Source organism: Sus scrofa, chromosome 1 (genome assembly GCF_054392235.1).
Source record: "Sus scrofa isolate SSC_HxYL_T2T_F1_AM1 chromosome 1, Sscrofa_HxYL_maternal_Yorkshire_Landrace_v2.0, whole genome shotgun sequence".
NCBI lineage: Eukaryota > Metazoa > Chordata > Mammalia > Artiodactyla > Suidae > Sus > Sus scrofa.
The window spans coordinates 241,942,423-241,957,057 of NC_139383.1; the positions used below are offsets into that span (position 1 = coordinate 241,942,423).

General features: G+C 37.2%; 1 protein-coding gene across 14 annotated transcripts in view; it reads left to right on the top strand.

The window, feature by feature from the left end:
• The window catches only part of CEP78 (centrosomal protein 78), a 30,935-nt gene extending 17,937 nt beyond the window's left edge, over window positions 1-12,998 (top strand). For 8 of the 14 annotated variants that reach the window (XM_013993628.3, XM_005660171.4, XM_084988319.1 and 5 more), the window contains 6 exons: window positions 1,317-1,445; window positions 8,476-8,553; window positions 9,796-9,962; window positions 11,061-11,232; window positions 11,554-11,601; window positions 12,374-12,998. In XM_013993628.3, coding sequence (XP_013849082.3) covers window positions 1,317-1,445; window positions 8,476-8,553; window positions 9,796-9,962; window positions 11,061-11,232; window positions 11,554-11,601; window positions 12,374-12,931 — 1,152 coding nt within the window. In that variant the 3' untranslated portion in view covers window positions 12,932-12,998. The remainder of the gene's footprint in view (window positions 1-1,316; window positions 1,446-8,475; window positions 8,554-9,795; window positions 9,963-11,060; window positions 11,233-11,553; window positions 11,602-12,373) is intronic. The other 6 variants (XM_013993629.3, XM_005660172.4, XM_084988327.1 and 3 more) reach the window with 1 other exon arrangement.
• The last annotated feature ends 1,637 nt before the right edge of the window (window positions 12,999-14,635 follow it).

A 14,635-nucleotide genomic window follows, 5' to 3' on the forward strand; every position in this document is an offset into this window, starting at 1 on the left:
AACTGAATAGAACCTTACAAGAAACATTTCTCTCTCTAAAATAAATCCATTTAAAACTTGTCAGGTTTGCCACTGTGTAGGTGGGTGGATATGGTATACACTAGGAACCTTGTGGTTGCATCTGTACACATGGAAGCCCTTTCTCCAGTCCACAGATCAGCTGTTACCCAGTGAAATGAATTTGCCATTTCTGACCTGACACATGGAGCTGTCATACTTAAGAATGCGCATATGGCCCATATGTTTTCAAGAAATGTTGCTTGGGGGCTATTTGTACAAGTTCCTGATCTTAAAGCCAGTATAAAGCAACATATCCCAAAGCTCTGTCAGCACGTCTCCCTCCTTCACCAAGGTCATACACATTCCCTCTCTTACTGCCTCATGGCCTTGGAGCAAGCTAATCCTGCCAGTGTCAGAGTCTCTTTTCCAGTGGTCTTGGGAGACTGTAGTTGCTCCCTGGAAGGAAGCAACTGCTAGGATTGAGAGAAGAGTACCTTGGGTGCCAATACTGCCCCCTGCGGGCCCAGAAGGAGGAGTGCACACCTCGCTCTACCATTGGGGTTTTCCTACCTGCTGGGTTTGCTGCTTGTCATCGAATGATAGCTTAGTGACTTGTCTTCTGCACAGTTATGTACTCCCAGCACATGTCTTTTTGATCTGTACACTTTTTATGGGGTTGCGACCAGGTCAGTTTTTCAATGTTTGAAAATGTCATATTGAACAACATTCCACTGGGAAGCTAAACAAGGGAATTGTATTACTCTTTCACTAGTTTTGGCTTAAGGATGATGAGAAGATGAAATTTTTGATGGGTCACTTTAAGTTGTATATGTGTATGTGATTTTTTTATTATTCACAGTTTAGATATGTTGACTTTCTAGTTATTCTTCTTATTCTTTCAGTTCCCTTCCTGATGAATTTCCCTCCTAAAAACTACATTTTCTTCTAGACTGTTTATGTCTAATTGACTGTTTATGTCAATAAATTTCTTGTTTGCAGTATCAAGTTGATCCGAGGAAAGATATTTACCCTGGCTCCTCACTTGGCTTCTGTGAAGAAAATTTAATAAAATAATATGAGCAATTCCAAATACTTATCCTAACCCTATACAACAGAATTCTCTACAGTAACACAGCAGGAATTACCTACTATAATTTTACTTTGTCATTGCTTGTTTTAGACTAAGAAGAAGTGAAAGACGTTTATAAATAATGTCTTGATACCGCAGATCCCTTTTGTTCAGTGTCCTTCAATATTTGGATATTTTGTATCTGGTTTGTATTGTCTTTTATACAATCTTGTCTTCTTTCTTTAAGCAATCAGAATATCCTGTGACTGTGACCGTGGAGAGTCCTTCCTCCTCAGAAATGGAAGAGGTCGATGATTCCTCAGAAAGTGTTCAGGAAGAGCCAGAGAAAATCAGTTTAAAACAGAAAGTACTGCAGGTACAAAGTTATCACTTTAAAGAGATTAGAGAAGGTTATTTTTCAGAGTAAAGCCTGACAGCTTGTGAGGGTTCTGTTTTCTCCTCCTGTCTGCATTGTGTGGTTCCCATCCCTTGACTGGTTCCTTTGCTAAAAGCAAGGTAACACAGTGGACATTTGAACTCTGAAAATAAAAATCAAAACATATCACCGGTAATATATTTTCCTTTTCTTGGAACCTTAGAGTATTAGATTTAGGGAATATAAGATAAACTCAAAGAAGTTGAGATCTGAATGAATGTAGTCAGTTGATTCAGTGGTCTTGTTTTACAGATGAGAAAATTGACCATTATCATTGAACTCCCTTTTATAAGAGGAAAATATGACCTCAGTTTTGTTTAGTTTTGTTTTAGGGCAAAGGTATAGCATGTCGAGGTTCCCAGGCTAGGAGTTGAATCAGAGCTACAGCTGCTAGCCTATGCCACAACAACAGCAGTGCCAGATCCAAGCCACATCTGTGACCTATACCACAGCTCACAGCAACGCCAGATCCTCAGCCCACTGAGCAGGGCCAGGGATCAAACCTGCATCCTCATGGGTAGTAGTTGGGTTGTTCATTTTTGCTGAGCCACAGCAGGAACTCCTGATCTCATTTTTAATAAAAGTGAAGTTGAAAAAAGTTTTGATGTTAATATTCTCCTCTCCTAAAATAACTACTACCAAGAAGCTACATTATATTGCCTAATAAACCTGACATCTAATATCATTCCATACTTCCATTTGTATGGACGGAAAAGAAATTGATTTTCATAACAAATTTTTGCATCTCAAAAATTATATTTATTTTATTTCAACTTTAATGCGGAGCTGATAATTTGCAGTAAATAAGGGAAACACCAGTTGTAGCACTTCACTTTTTACTATAAAGTCCATGTTTAATTTTTAAAAATTATTTAATATGGTTTTCTTTTAGTATGAAATGTGACATTTAGAACTAGTTACCCCATCATTATAGGATTGTGGAAATTACTATTTGATTTTCAAAAGAGAAAGTAAGATTTTTATTTAGAAATTAATAATATAGAGAAATTTTAAGATTAATATTTAGAAAGTTATGAAATGTTAGAGTAGAAGGAATCTATGTAGTTCATGTAGAATTGTACATGACTACAATTTGTAGGATTTAAGTGGTTTATTAGTAAGTTGCAGAGAAAGACAAGATCCCAGATCATCTAATCCATGTTCATTGTCATTTTAGATGTGTTATATTCATTTATTTCACCAGTAGACCTGGGGGTTGTGTTTCTAAAAGAGATCATAGACATCGGGGAAGACTAAGAAGGTTAGAAACTGTGGTAACAGAATAGCTGATTCAAGATGCACTGAAAACCCTTTCAGCTCTTCTCTATTTAGGCAAGACATTAACATGATGGTATCAGAGCATTTAAGTATGTTATCCTACAACAATCAAGAGAAGAGATTTCAACATACTTTTGAAAGACAGAAGACAAGTGGCAGGATGTTAAGCTGAAGCAGTAGAACAGAGGAAAACCATCACATAGAATTTGTATAGTGACGTCCTACCGCTGAGGGGAAATCTGACCCCCCTGCAGAAAAAGCTCCTAACTCAGCTGTGCATGGAGGAGAGAATGGAGTTAGTTTAAAAATGACTAATATCCCACCCTCAGTCTCCTGAAGTAAACCAATACAAGTCTAAGAGGTCATGACCAGTAGAAAAACTGACGGTGACATTACTGAGCAGTGTGGACATAGGGAAGAGTGTAAATGAACTAAACCCTTACTTAGTAAAGTAGAAAGTTAACAGATAAAACCTAAAATTTAGTCATGTAATAGTCATGTGAGTGTATTATTTGAAAATAGAGGGGAATTAAAAATAATAATTGACCTAAACTTCATAAAAAGAAGTCTAAACAGCCAGTAAACATGGAAAAATGTCAACCTTATTAAATAATAAGAGAAAAGTGAATCAAAACCAATAAAACTAAATGCCAATCAGATTGACAAAAAAATTAAGTCTGATAACGTCAGGTATTATAGACCTGGAATACTACAGAAGTCTCCCACCCTGCTTGCACTGGAGTATAAATTGACACAATGACTTCGGCAAGCATTTAGCACTGTCCATCAGCTGAAGGTATATAAATACCCTGCGACCCAGCAAACCTCGTACCCACCCTGGGTAGGTGCACCAGAATAACCGGTACAACAGGAATCATGTGCATGATTTGTATTAGCACAAACTGAAAAAAACCCAAATGTCCTTTGAGTCAACAATTAAATTACGTGTGTTTGAACAGTGGGAAAACTATAAAGCAATGAAATTGAATGAACTAGAGCTACAGGCAGCAATGTGGATGAATTCTTTACAACAATGTTGAGTGAAGGAATAAGATACAAAAGACTGCATACATAAAGTTAGTTGTTGGCAAAATGAAACTATTGTTTGGTATGTATGCATGTTAAAGGAAATGATTCTAAGGAAATGAGGATGGTTCTCTAACTGGGAAGAGAGAAGGAGTTTGTGATGGGGAAAGGATATGGGAGGTTTTTGAGATGCTGACAAGTATTTGCAGACTTGAATAGTTTTTATGTAAGTATTCTCTTTTCATTTGTCACATTGAAAGTTTTGTTCTGTGCACTTTTCAGTATGTGTATTAAATTTCACAATTAAAAACCCACTTAGAGAGTTCCCTGGTGGACTAGCAGTTAAGGATCAGTGGCTCAGGTCACTGTTGTGAGGATTCATCCTCTGGCTCAGGAACTTCCACATGCCATGGGCACAGCCAAAAAAAAAAGCAGTGGGTTAAGGATCTGGTGTTGCCATAGCTGCCCCTTAGGTTGCAGCTACAGCTTTGATCTGATCCCTTGCCCAGGAACTCCGTATGCCTGGGGTGACCAGAAAAAAAAAAAAAAAAAAAAAAAAAACTTTCAGGAGTTCCCATTGTGGCTCACTGATAATGAACCTGTCTAGTATCCGTGAGGACTCAGGTTTGATCCCTGGCTTTGCTCATTGTGTTAGGATTCAGCATTGCCATAGCTGTGGTGTAGGCCTGCAGCTACAGCTTAGATTCGACCCCTTTGATTCCCCATATGAAACATGTTACGGGTGTGGCCCTAAAAAAAAAGAGGAGTTCCCATTGAGGCATAGGGGAAACAATCAGACTAGGAACCATGAGGTGGCGAGTTCAGTTCCTGGCCTCACTCAGTGGGTTAAGGATCTGTCATTGCCGTGAGCTGTGGTGTAGGCCGCAGACATGGCTCGGAGTCTGCATTGCTGTGGCTGTGGTGTAGGCCAGCAGCTAGAGGTCTAATCAGAGCTGGGAGCCTCCATATGCTGTGGGTGCGGCCCTGAAAAGAGCAAAAAAAAAAAAAGGATTGGCTCTAGGGTGCTGGGTGTGGGAATGGGACAAGATTATTTTCATTTTAAGCCCTTTGCTCTTTGTGTTCACATGTTCATTCATTCAGCATTAATTGGACATATTCTCTGTACGAAGCACTCTTCTAAGTCTGATGTGTTTTTACTCATTAAATCCTCACAAGAGCTCTTTGATATGGGAACTGATCTCTCTTTTATAGATGAGGAAATTGAGGCCAGAAGTTACTGAACTTGTCTAAGGGTTATATAGCTGATGGGTAGGGCCAGGATTTTGTCTCAGAGAATCTGAATTTTTAAAATATAATCTAAAAGAAATTTAATTACTAATTATAAACAAATGTGCATTTAAGGAAGATGGCAAGTTTTCAGCTATCTAGCTAGAGAAAAACACAGCTGTCTTTCACACATATGTCTTGTATTGGCAGGGATTTTCTGTATTTATTGGTTGTCTGCTTTATGCTAGGCATAAGTGCTGGGGATAAATGCATAATAAAATACACTCCCTTTCTTGAAATAGTTTGCACTTCAGTGAGGAAGTAATCCAATAGTTATAGGTTGCATATCAAGTGCTACATTACCAACGGCAGTATAAAATCTTAAAAAACTTTAAAAGCAGTTTGGAAAAAAGTACCTCAGAACCTTAAAAATGTTCATTTGCTTTGATCTCAAACTCATTTGTATGGATTTATTGCAAGAATGTTATTCTAAATATGGAAAAAAGCCCTCATGCATAAAAATAGTTATTTTGTCTTATAATATTAAAAAGTTGGGAAGAATTTAAATGTATAACCGTAAAGGAAATGGTAAAGTAATAGACCCTCTAAGTGGAATATTTTGAGGCCCACTAAAAAAGAAAATCAAGATTATGAATCCCCCGATTATAAGAGAAACGATTGATTTCCGTGTTAAGTGGAAAAAAGTTGAAAGTAAAATTTGATATATAGACTAACGGGAGCTTTGTTTCACAAAAGTCAACCTAACCGATGTATGGAGAGGAGGGGGGAGAGCAGATTACAGGAAGAAAAATTACTCCAAAGCCTTATCATTAGTCTTATTTAACTAATAGAATATCAGGTGATTTTACTTTCTAATTTTTCTAGTTTCATATTTCCTTTTAAGGGACATGAATTACTTTGTAGGAGGAGGGTAGCCTTTTCCATACAAATTTAAGCTATGTTCCAATTCCCTCCACTAGAGGGGGAAACTATTTCATGTAGTTGTACTTTGATGTGCTATTTAGAGCTAGTCAAAGAATAGTCTCCTTTTCTCTGATTGTGGTGAGGATTTTTGTTTATTTGTTCGTTTGTTTAGAATCTCCATGAAATAAGTTTTAAAAGTTTTATTAAAACCATTTTATTAAAAGTAGAGGAATTTTGCAATTTCCTCCCTTATCCCCATTGAAAACTTGACTGGCTTTAATATGAAACATTAAAGAATTTGAATTTATCAGATTATTAATTTCTTTAAAAATGTACTGAATATAAAAATATATGTTCATTAAGTAAATATATTAAAACAACTTATTGAAGAAAATAAAAACCACCTCTGTATGGACACACACCTTATATACTCTTTTGTCTTTAAAAGGTTTCAAAATACTTTGCCATGTCACTAAACACTATTCTACCTCAGAGAATCTGATTAAACTTATGGACCATCTCCCAAGAAAAATGCACAGATGTATTTTGAATTTAGAACTCTTGAAGCCCAGTCATTAACTCTGGTTAAGACCTCTTGTCATCATTATTTCTTAGTGGCTTCATAGAGCATTCCTTCATACAAGTGAGCTATTTTTTACTTGAACCATCCCAGTTTGGAGGCTCTTAGCTTTTTCTAGGGTTTCCTTATAAGCAATCTTAGGACATCATGTTGATAGGTAAATTTTTTCCAAAATCTTTGACTTCCTTAGGGTATTCCTGGATGTAGGATTGTTGCTGTGTACCAAAAGTTACTCTCCAGAAAGAAGTACTAGTTCCTTTCCTAATGATGGCATGTAGTAGAGTTTCTCATTCTTTACATGATTGTTCAAAGTGTTTAAAACGTATAAATATACCTTACTGTTTTTAATAAGTATAGGTATTCTGTTTGTTTATTGCACCACCCCAGAACAGTGGCTTAAAACAGTAACAAATGATTTATATTGTTCATGAACCTGGAGGTTGAGTAGTATATTAATTTTCTTTGACTACATTCTTACTGACTTAAAACAATACCTATATACTAGCTCACAGTTTTGGGTCAGAAGTCCAGGCACAGTGTGACTGGGTTCTCTGCTCAAAAAAAAAAAACAAACAAAAAAACAAAAACACACGGGAACATGTGGGTTCCCTCCTGAGTGTGTTAAACCACATGAAATTTAAGTGTAAGACACTGAGTCCCAAACACGGATGTTCTTGTTTGTACTGGATGTTCAGCAGAGCTCATGTGTTATCGTAGAGTTGGAATCAAGATTTCATTCTGGCTGTGTTATCTGGAGGCTCTGAGAAGGATACCTCCAAGCTTATTCAGCTGGTTAGCGTGATGAAGTTTCTGCAATTGCAGACAGAGGTCCCCATTTCCTTGCTGGCTGTTAAGAGGTCAGATTCAGCTCCTAGACTCTGACTGGCCTCCCTCTGATTGCTTGCCACAACATCACACTTGACCTCTTCAAAGCCAGCAACAGAGAATCTCCCTCTTGTATCCCTTCTGTACTTCAAATCTTCAGGAAGTCTTCCGGACCTTTTAATGGGCTGCCTGATTAGGTCTCAGCCACCCAGAATAATCTCCCTCTCTTAAAATCAACTGGTTTGGGGAACCTTAATTATGTCTGCAAAATCCCTGCACTACAGCACCTGAATTACTTTTTGATTGAATAATGGGAGGGTTTGTGTACTTCAGCAAGTAGGAATCCTAGTGGTTCTTAGAATTCTGCCAACCACAAGTAGCATCCCCCACTTCAAAGACCTACCTAAGTGTCTTAGTTCCTAAAAATCATAAGAGAGTTTACTGATGTTCATTTGATGTTATTGACATTGGTGAATGGGAAGGTTACCACCCCTATGGACAGGAATGGCACCCAGCTTCCTGAGTTCACAGTGTGGTTGACCTTGACTATGCTGCTTTACTTTCCTTCTGTCTGCCTCAGTTTTTTCATCGGTAAAATAACATGGAGTTAATGATTATTCTTTCCTCGTAGGATTTTGATGATTAGAGTGTTTAATGCCCAGGGAACTCCTAGAACAGTGCTTTGGCATAGTAAATTGCTATAAAAGTGTTCACTTTTTAAAAAAATGCATTTGAATCTATAGTTATTCAGGTGTGTTAAGCACGTTCATCAATAGGGCTTCCTTTAAAAAGGGACCCACAAATAAAAATAGAATTTTTCTCCTTTGGTCTTAGTTTTTTACTTCTGACTTACTATGTTACATGCAAATGCCTTTTATGTTGAGTTGCCACTAATTTATTTTAGAAAAAGTAGGATTTAAATAAATCTTTACTATGCTGCAGGTATATTTTGATAATTTTGCTATTATGGTATTATATTACAGGTACCAGACTAAAATCTGAGTTCACTTCTGGCTCTGCCCAAATCCATGGTGAGATCTACAGCTAGAGAGGCTTTTGAATATCATACTATGAATTAGTTATAATATTTACTCTGTTTCTTTACACTAGGAAAAACTGGAGGAGTGCCTAAAGCAGTTAAAGGAGGAAAGGGTAATAAGGCTTAAGGCTGATAAACGAGTCAGTGAGGTAAACAAGTTTCTTCTTATACTTTTGAGCTTTTTGGTTTAATTTTTGTTTGATTTTAAGTCGTACACACATAGTTTGTACACTTTAAAACTGCAATATGTTGCAGATTGGTTCTATCATATGGACCTTTGGATTTACTTGTACTTTGTGGTCATGTAATCTGTATTCCAGAAAGCATGTTTTTAAAAGTGTAAAAATCTTAGGTTTTGTGTATGTGTATATGTGCTTTTATATAACATTGGCTTATTTTATGTTCATGATGTTTCAATTCAAGAAAGCACTTACTGTGTTTATACTGTATATACAGTGGTATAAAAGACATGATGAGACACTCTGCTAGCAGTGAAATAGGAAAATGAATCATTTAAATAAGTATAAGAATTGGAAAACTGCAAAAAATGTAATGAAAGATAAAAATGTATATTGTGAGAGTTACATTTGGTAATATGCATGAAAGGAGGGTATAATCTAGAAAGTGCTATATAAATATAAATTATTACAGTGTGAGTTTAGGGAGGAATTTTTGAAAGTGCATGCTTTAGATTGGAGGATGCTTAGTCATTCAGTAAATATCGAGCACCTGCTTATATAAGCCCAAAAGTGGCATCAAGGACATGATGGCCTTTCTGAGCAGTACTGGAGTTGGGCTTATATGGGGTTTTAAATGTGTAGATGATGAGGGGAGAGAAGGAGTACAAGGGTGTGATTATTTTCAGGAATCCAAGGAGAATATTGGTGATTGTGTAGCTAATAAATTGAATTGGGTATGATTTAGGACTTTTAAACTCACACATTAAATGTTTTGCTCACTAAAGTTAATCTGGTTTTAACATTCAGCAGAATTATAACATGCATTGTTCAAATCAGACTTTATATATTTCATTTTCTAACTTAAGGGAAACTTATAGCAGGTAATTTTCTAATGTGAAATGAGGATCCATTATTAATTTAACCAGTTAGAAAGGTGATCTTTTAAAAGTTTGTTAATAAAACAATAGCTTTGGTTTTTATATGCCATCTAAGTGTTATGTCGGAAGCTTTGTTTGGGTACCGTTGGGTTTTGGTGATCATATGATAGGGGCTCTGTCTTTACTGGTAAGAGTTACATTAACTACAAGTTAATTACATTTCGAGTGTTTTATTTTAGCTTTTTTTCCTTAAAACTAGACAAGACTACTTTGGTTTTCTTTTGATAATAATGAGAAAAAAAACGTATCAAACATTTTCAATCTTATTTTATAGCTGGAACATGAAAATGCCCAGTTAAGAAATATAAACTTCTCTTTGTCTGAAGCCCTTCATGCGCAGTCATTGACAAGCATGATCTTGGATGATGAAGGTGTTTTGGGCAGCATTGAGAATTCTTTTCAGAAGTTCCATGCTTTCTTGGATCTCCTTAAAGATGCTGGGTTAGTTCATTTCTCTTGATGGCAGTCTTCTCTTCATGACTATAATGGTAGTTTGTGAGGAACTTGAGCAATTTTTATTGCTTCCATTGCCATATCTAGTCAAATTTAGTGTAACTATAGGTAATACAATCGATTTTTTTAAATAAAGAATTAAAATTTTCAAGAAATGCAAATGGGGTAGCCTGCTTTGGTAGAGTGGAGAGCCCATTTTAAAAGAGTAACCTGTAGGAGTTCCCATTGTGGCTCAGTGGTTAATGAATCCAACTAGGAACCATGAAGTTGCGGGTTCGATCCCTGGCCTTGCTCAGTGGGTTAAGGATCTGGCGTGGCCGTGAGCTGTGGTGTAGGTTGCAGGTGTGGCTTGGATCCTGCGTTGCTGTGGCTCTGGTGTAGGCCAGCGGCGATGGCTCCAATTAGACCCCTAGCCTGGGAAACTCCATATGCCACAAGAGTGGCCCAAGAAATGGCAAAAAGACAAAAAAAAATTAACCTGTAGATGAGTAATTAGTAGGTATAGTTTTTCGTAAAGACTAAATTGGATGTAATTTTAATTGAAAATATTTCAGAATGTGTAGGAATTTTCCTACCTTTTATTTATTTTGCTTGTTTGATAAGTTTAAAGTTATTTTTGTCCTAGACGTAAAAATGTATTATTAATCTTCAGGGAAGATTAGTTGTTCTCAACTGGGAGCAGTTTTGTTGAAAGAGAGAAATGGAGATTGATAGTTGATGGAGTGGTATTTTGTCAGTGAATGAGTTGATGTGGGGAGGAAGGAACACACTGTTAGAAACTATAGGGAATGTGGTAAAGAAGTGTATGAATGCAGGTGAGAGGCAGTGAATGAGATGCATGGTAGATGTTGGAACCGCTCGTGAGTTAAAAATGAGCAGTAGCAGGTAAGGAGATGGGATGTGTCCTGGGCCATGAGTCTAGAAGAGGCTGAGAATTGGGGAGAGAGAGTGGTTTATAGACTGGAGTAGGATGTTGGCTTTTAAGATTTTAGAAGTATTTCATAATTACAAGTCTGGGGGAGTCTAAGCTGCTCTTGTATGATTATAATAACCTTTGTCTTTTCCTCCTTTCTTCCTCTTGTCCAGGCTTGGGCAGCTGGCCGCAATGGCTGGTATAGATCAGTCAGATTTTCATTTACTAGGTCATCCCCAGATGAATTCTACTGTTAGTAGTCCACCTAAAGAAGAAAAGAAGGCACTTGAAGAAGAAAAATCAGAATCAAAACAGAGTGCCCTAGGACAAATGCAAAATATCCAAGTAAGTGGACAGAATAGAACTTAATGATTCTCAAAGCGATTAGCAAAAAGGGTATTACCAAGTCAGAAAGAGAATAATGATGATCATCTCTAATAGTTTCACATGCTTGGGAGCCAGAAGCCTCTTTGGAGTGCTTTCCAAATCTGAGATTAGGAACTTTGTGCCCATTTTTATGTTCCTGTATTATTATAAAAAAACTGGAAATTCTTTTGAAAATCTATGAGTTAAAGAAAACTATTCTTAGTGAAGAAAGAAAACGTTAGAGAAAATAGTCCAGATTTTATATTGTATAAATGTCTATTCTATTCATATTTTATCTAGGTTTCTATTTGTATGCAGTCAGCTTACAATGAAGGAACACTAATGAAGGTACAAGTACTGATACAGATAATGTTTTAAGATAAGTAATTCAGACATAGCTAGTGGGCAGTATATTACAGTGAGTCACCTGGCTATGGAAACGGGAGGGGAAAACCTGTCAGCTTTGCCTCAAGCCTCACTTGGAGCTCTCATCTCTCACCTCAACCAATCTCACACTACTGGTCTTGGGAACTGACAGCTTTAGAACACAGTCAGGTCACAGACTGGATATTGTTTACATGTGTCTAGAGGATAGAAAATAAATTACTTTTCTTACAGAACAGCATTTGGGTTTTTTTTTTGGGGGGGTTCTCCCATTTTTTGGCCATACCTGCAGCATATGGAAGTTCCTAGGCCAGGGATTGGACCCCAACCACATCGTGACCTACATGCCACAGCTGCAGCAACACAGGATCTTTAACCCAATGTGCCAGGTGGGGATTGAACTGGCAACACCACAGAGGCAAGCCATATCACTAATACACTGTACCACAATGGGAACTCCAAGGGTGTATTGTTTTTAATGAGGGCAAGGAAATGGGTGCTATCTACCCCAGATACCCAAATCTTAAAAGGTAGCAGACCTAGCCTTGGACATAGCTAAGTTGAGAATCACTTGGCAAGAAATAATTAGGAAAAAAACTACCTCTGAAATCTGAATAATCAATTGACTATCTTAATAACAAGATTGCAGAGTAAATTGAAATTTTGGACTCTACTTTTTAATGGTTGGCTCTATTCATCACTGAATTTTTGTCTTGTCTTTTATTTTTCCCTCCAGTTTCAGAAAATTACAGGCGATGCTAGAATTCCTTTGCCTCTTGACTCCTTCCATGTCCCAGTCTCTACTCCAGAAGCTGTAGAAACTTCCAAAGACAACCTGGGAGCCCCAGTCATGGAGCAGCAGCAGAAGTCTTTTGAAGATTTCATTGCTAGACCATGTTCTCCTTCAGCAGATGTAATTTCTGAAAGTCGAAGAAAAGAGGAGGAATTATCTAGAAATAGCAGGTCCTCTTCAGAGAAAATGACCAAAACAGGTGAATATACCAAAAAACACTCTGCTAAGAGTCAGTCTGGAAAGGACCTGCATTCCTGCTCAGACTCACCTGTAAAGCGGAAAAGCAAAGGAATGGGGCAAAATAGTTCCTTGGGTAATGAACCAGTTGAAAGTGAGTCTTCAAAAAAACACACTTCTGTTAAGAAAGAGAGTAGAATAGTAACTGTTACATCAAAGACAACTAAAAGTAAACTCAATCTACTAGAACATTCTGAAAGTGATACTCTTGGATCTGATTTTGAATTTCAAGAAAGCATCCATACTCTATCACGCCTGACGTAGATCTAAATCTTTTAAAATTATGTTTTTACCTTCAAATTTTAATAAATTACTTATGTTTTTATTATGGTATATGGTGTTTTAAAATACACGAGTAGAAGCCATTAGAGAAAGGCTTATCTATCCTTTTTCTTATAGTGAAAGTTTTGGTGTATTTTTCCTTTTGACAGTTTGCACCATTCATTCAACAAGTGTTTACTAGAGCTTTCTATGTGTAATACTTCTCTGGGTGCTGTTACTTTCAGCAGTAAACCAAATAAAGCCTTTACCCTCATGGAACTAATACTCTGTGGTGGGAGCAAAAATAAAAAAGCAGAGTAAGGGGATTAGGAAAGGGTGGGAATAATAAATGGAATGGTTTTACCATTTGGTTAATGTCAAAGAATTATTAATTATTAATCAGTGGCCAGAAACCAGTGACATATTTTAATTCACAAAAACTAGTGCATCAAACATTTACCAGGGCACTAAGTCATGTTTGTGGATTACAGCAACCCTATGAGGTAGGGAACTTTTACTATGCTCACTTTATAGATGCAGAATCTGAAGAGACATTTGAGTTGCCCAAAATTCCACAACCCGTAAATAAATGATAAGCTAGGTTTTGACCAGAGCCCATACACTTAATTACTTTGTTATATTGTGTTTTGGTTAAGAGAGGAAGGGTTTAAGGAACAAATCGAGAGAAAAGCTAGTGAGCAATAGAAGTACAAAAGACTGGGGCTATTAGAAAGTGCATCTCTGTCCTTCTCCCGTCTGAGCAGAAAGGCAGAGTATATAAGAATGCCTGAAGACACGTCTCTAGACTAAATGATGCCTCCCTGGTAAAACATGCATAGGTAAGCCTTTAGTTAAATCAAACTGAAAGGTGAGATCAGAGAAAAGCTGGAGTGTCAGATATCTTCTAGAAGGTCCTGTCGTCTTGTTATTAAGAGTTGCCATAATGCTATTTAGTTAATTAATCATGGATTGAATGTTACAGGAGTAAAACAATGAGCAAGTTGTAGTGTTAGTCCTTTAACAGTAGAGTGAGAGGGGAAGATGTACCAGCAGGTATCTTAATACTGCATGTAATGGTCAATGATGGGAATACTCAGGGAATTCATTGTTTGGGGGAGAGGAGGAGGAGCTCGGGGGCAAAGAAAAGTTGTCTAAAGAGGTAATATCTAAGCTAAGTGTTAAAGGACTAGTTTAGAATTGGTAAATTGGTGAAAAGAAGGGATACTCAAGGCAGATAGAATAGCATAAGCAGAAGTACAGAGCTGTGGGTATGAACATGGTGTGTTTGGAGAACCATAGGTGCAGGTAGTTAAGAATTAGTGCAGCAGCACCAGGCAGTGGCAGGTGATGCTAAAGGATACAGCAAGAAGAATGAGAGCAGATCTTAACAGCCCATGTTGCAAAGAGAGCGAGATTTTCGTTTTTGTTTTTTCCTCAAAATAGTTAAGGATGGAAATGACAAGTTCAGGTTTGCAATTTGGATCAACTTCAGTATGAAAGATGAATTCGAAGAAGCCAGGAGATGATTATGCCCTACTCTCCTGAGGAGCATCAGTGTGCTTTATTTTTATGTGGGATTTTTATTTTTTATTTTTTTATTTTTATTTTTTGTCTTTTTGCCTTTTCTTGAGCTGTTCCTATGGCAGGCTAGGGGTCAAATCAGAGCTGTAGCCACCAGCCTACACCACAGCCACAGCAATGCAGGAT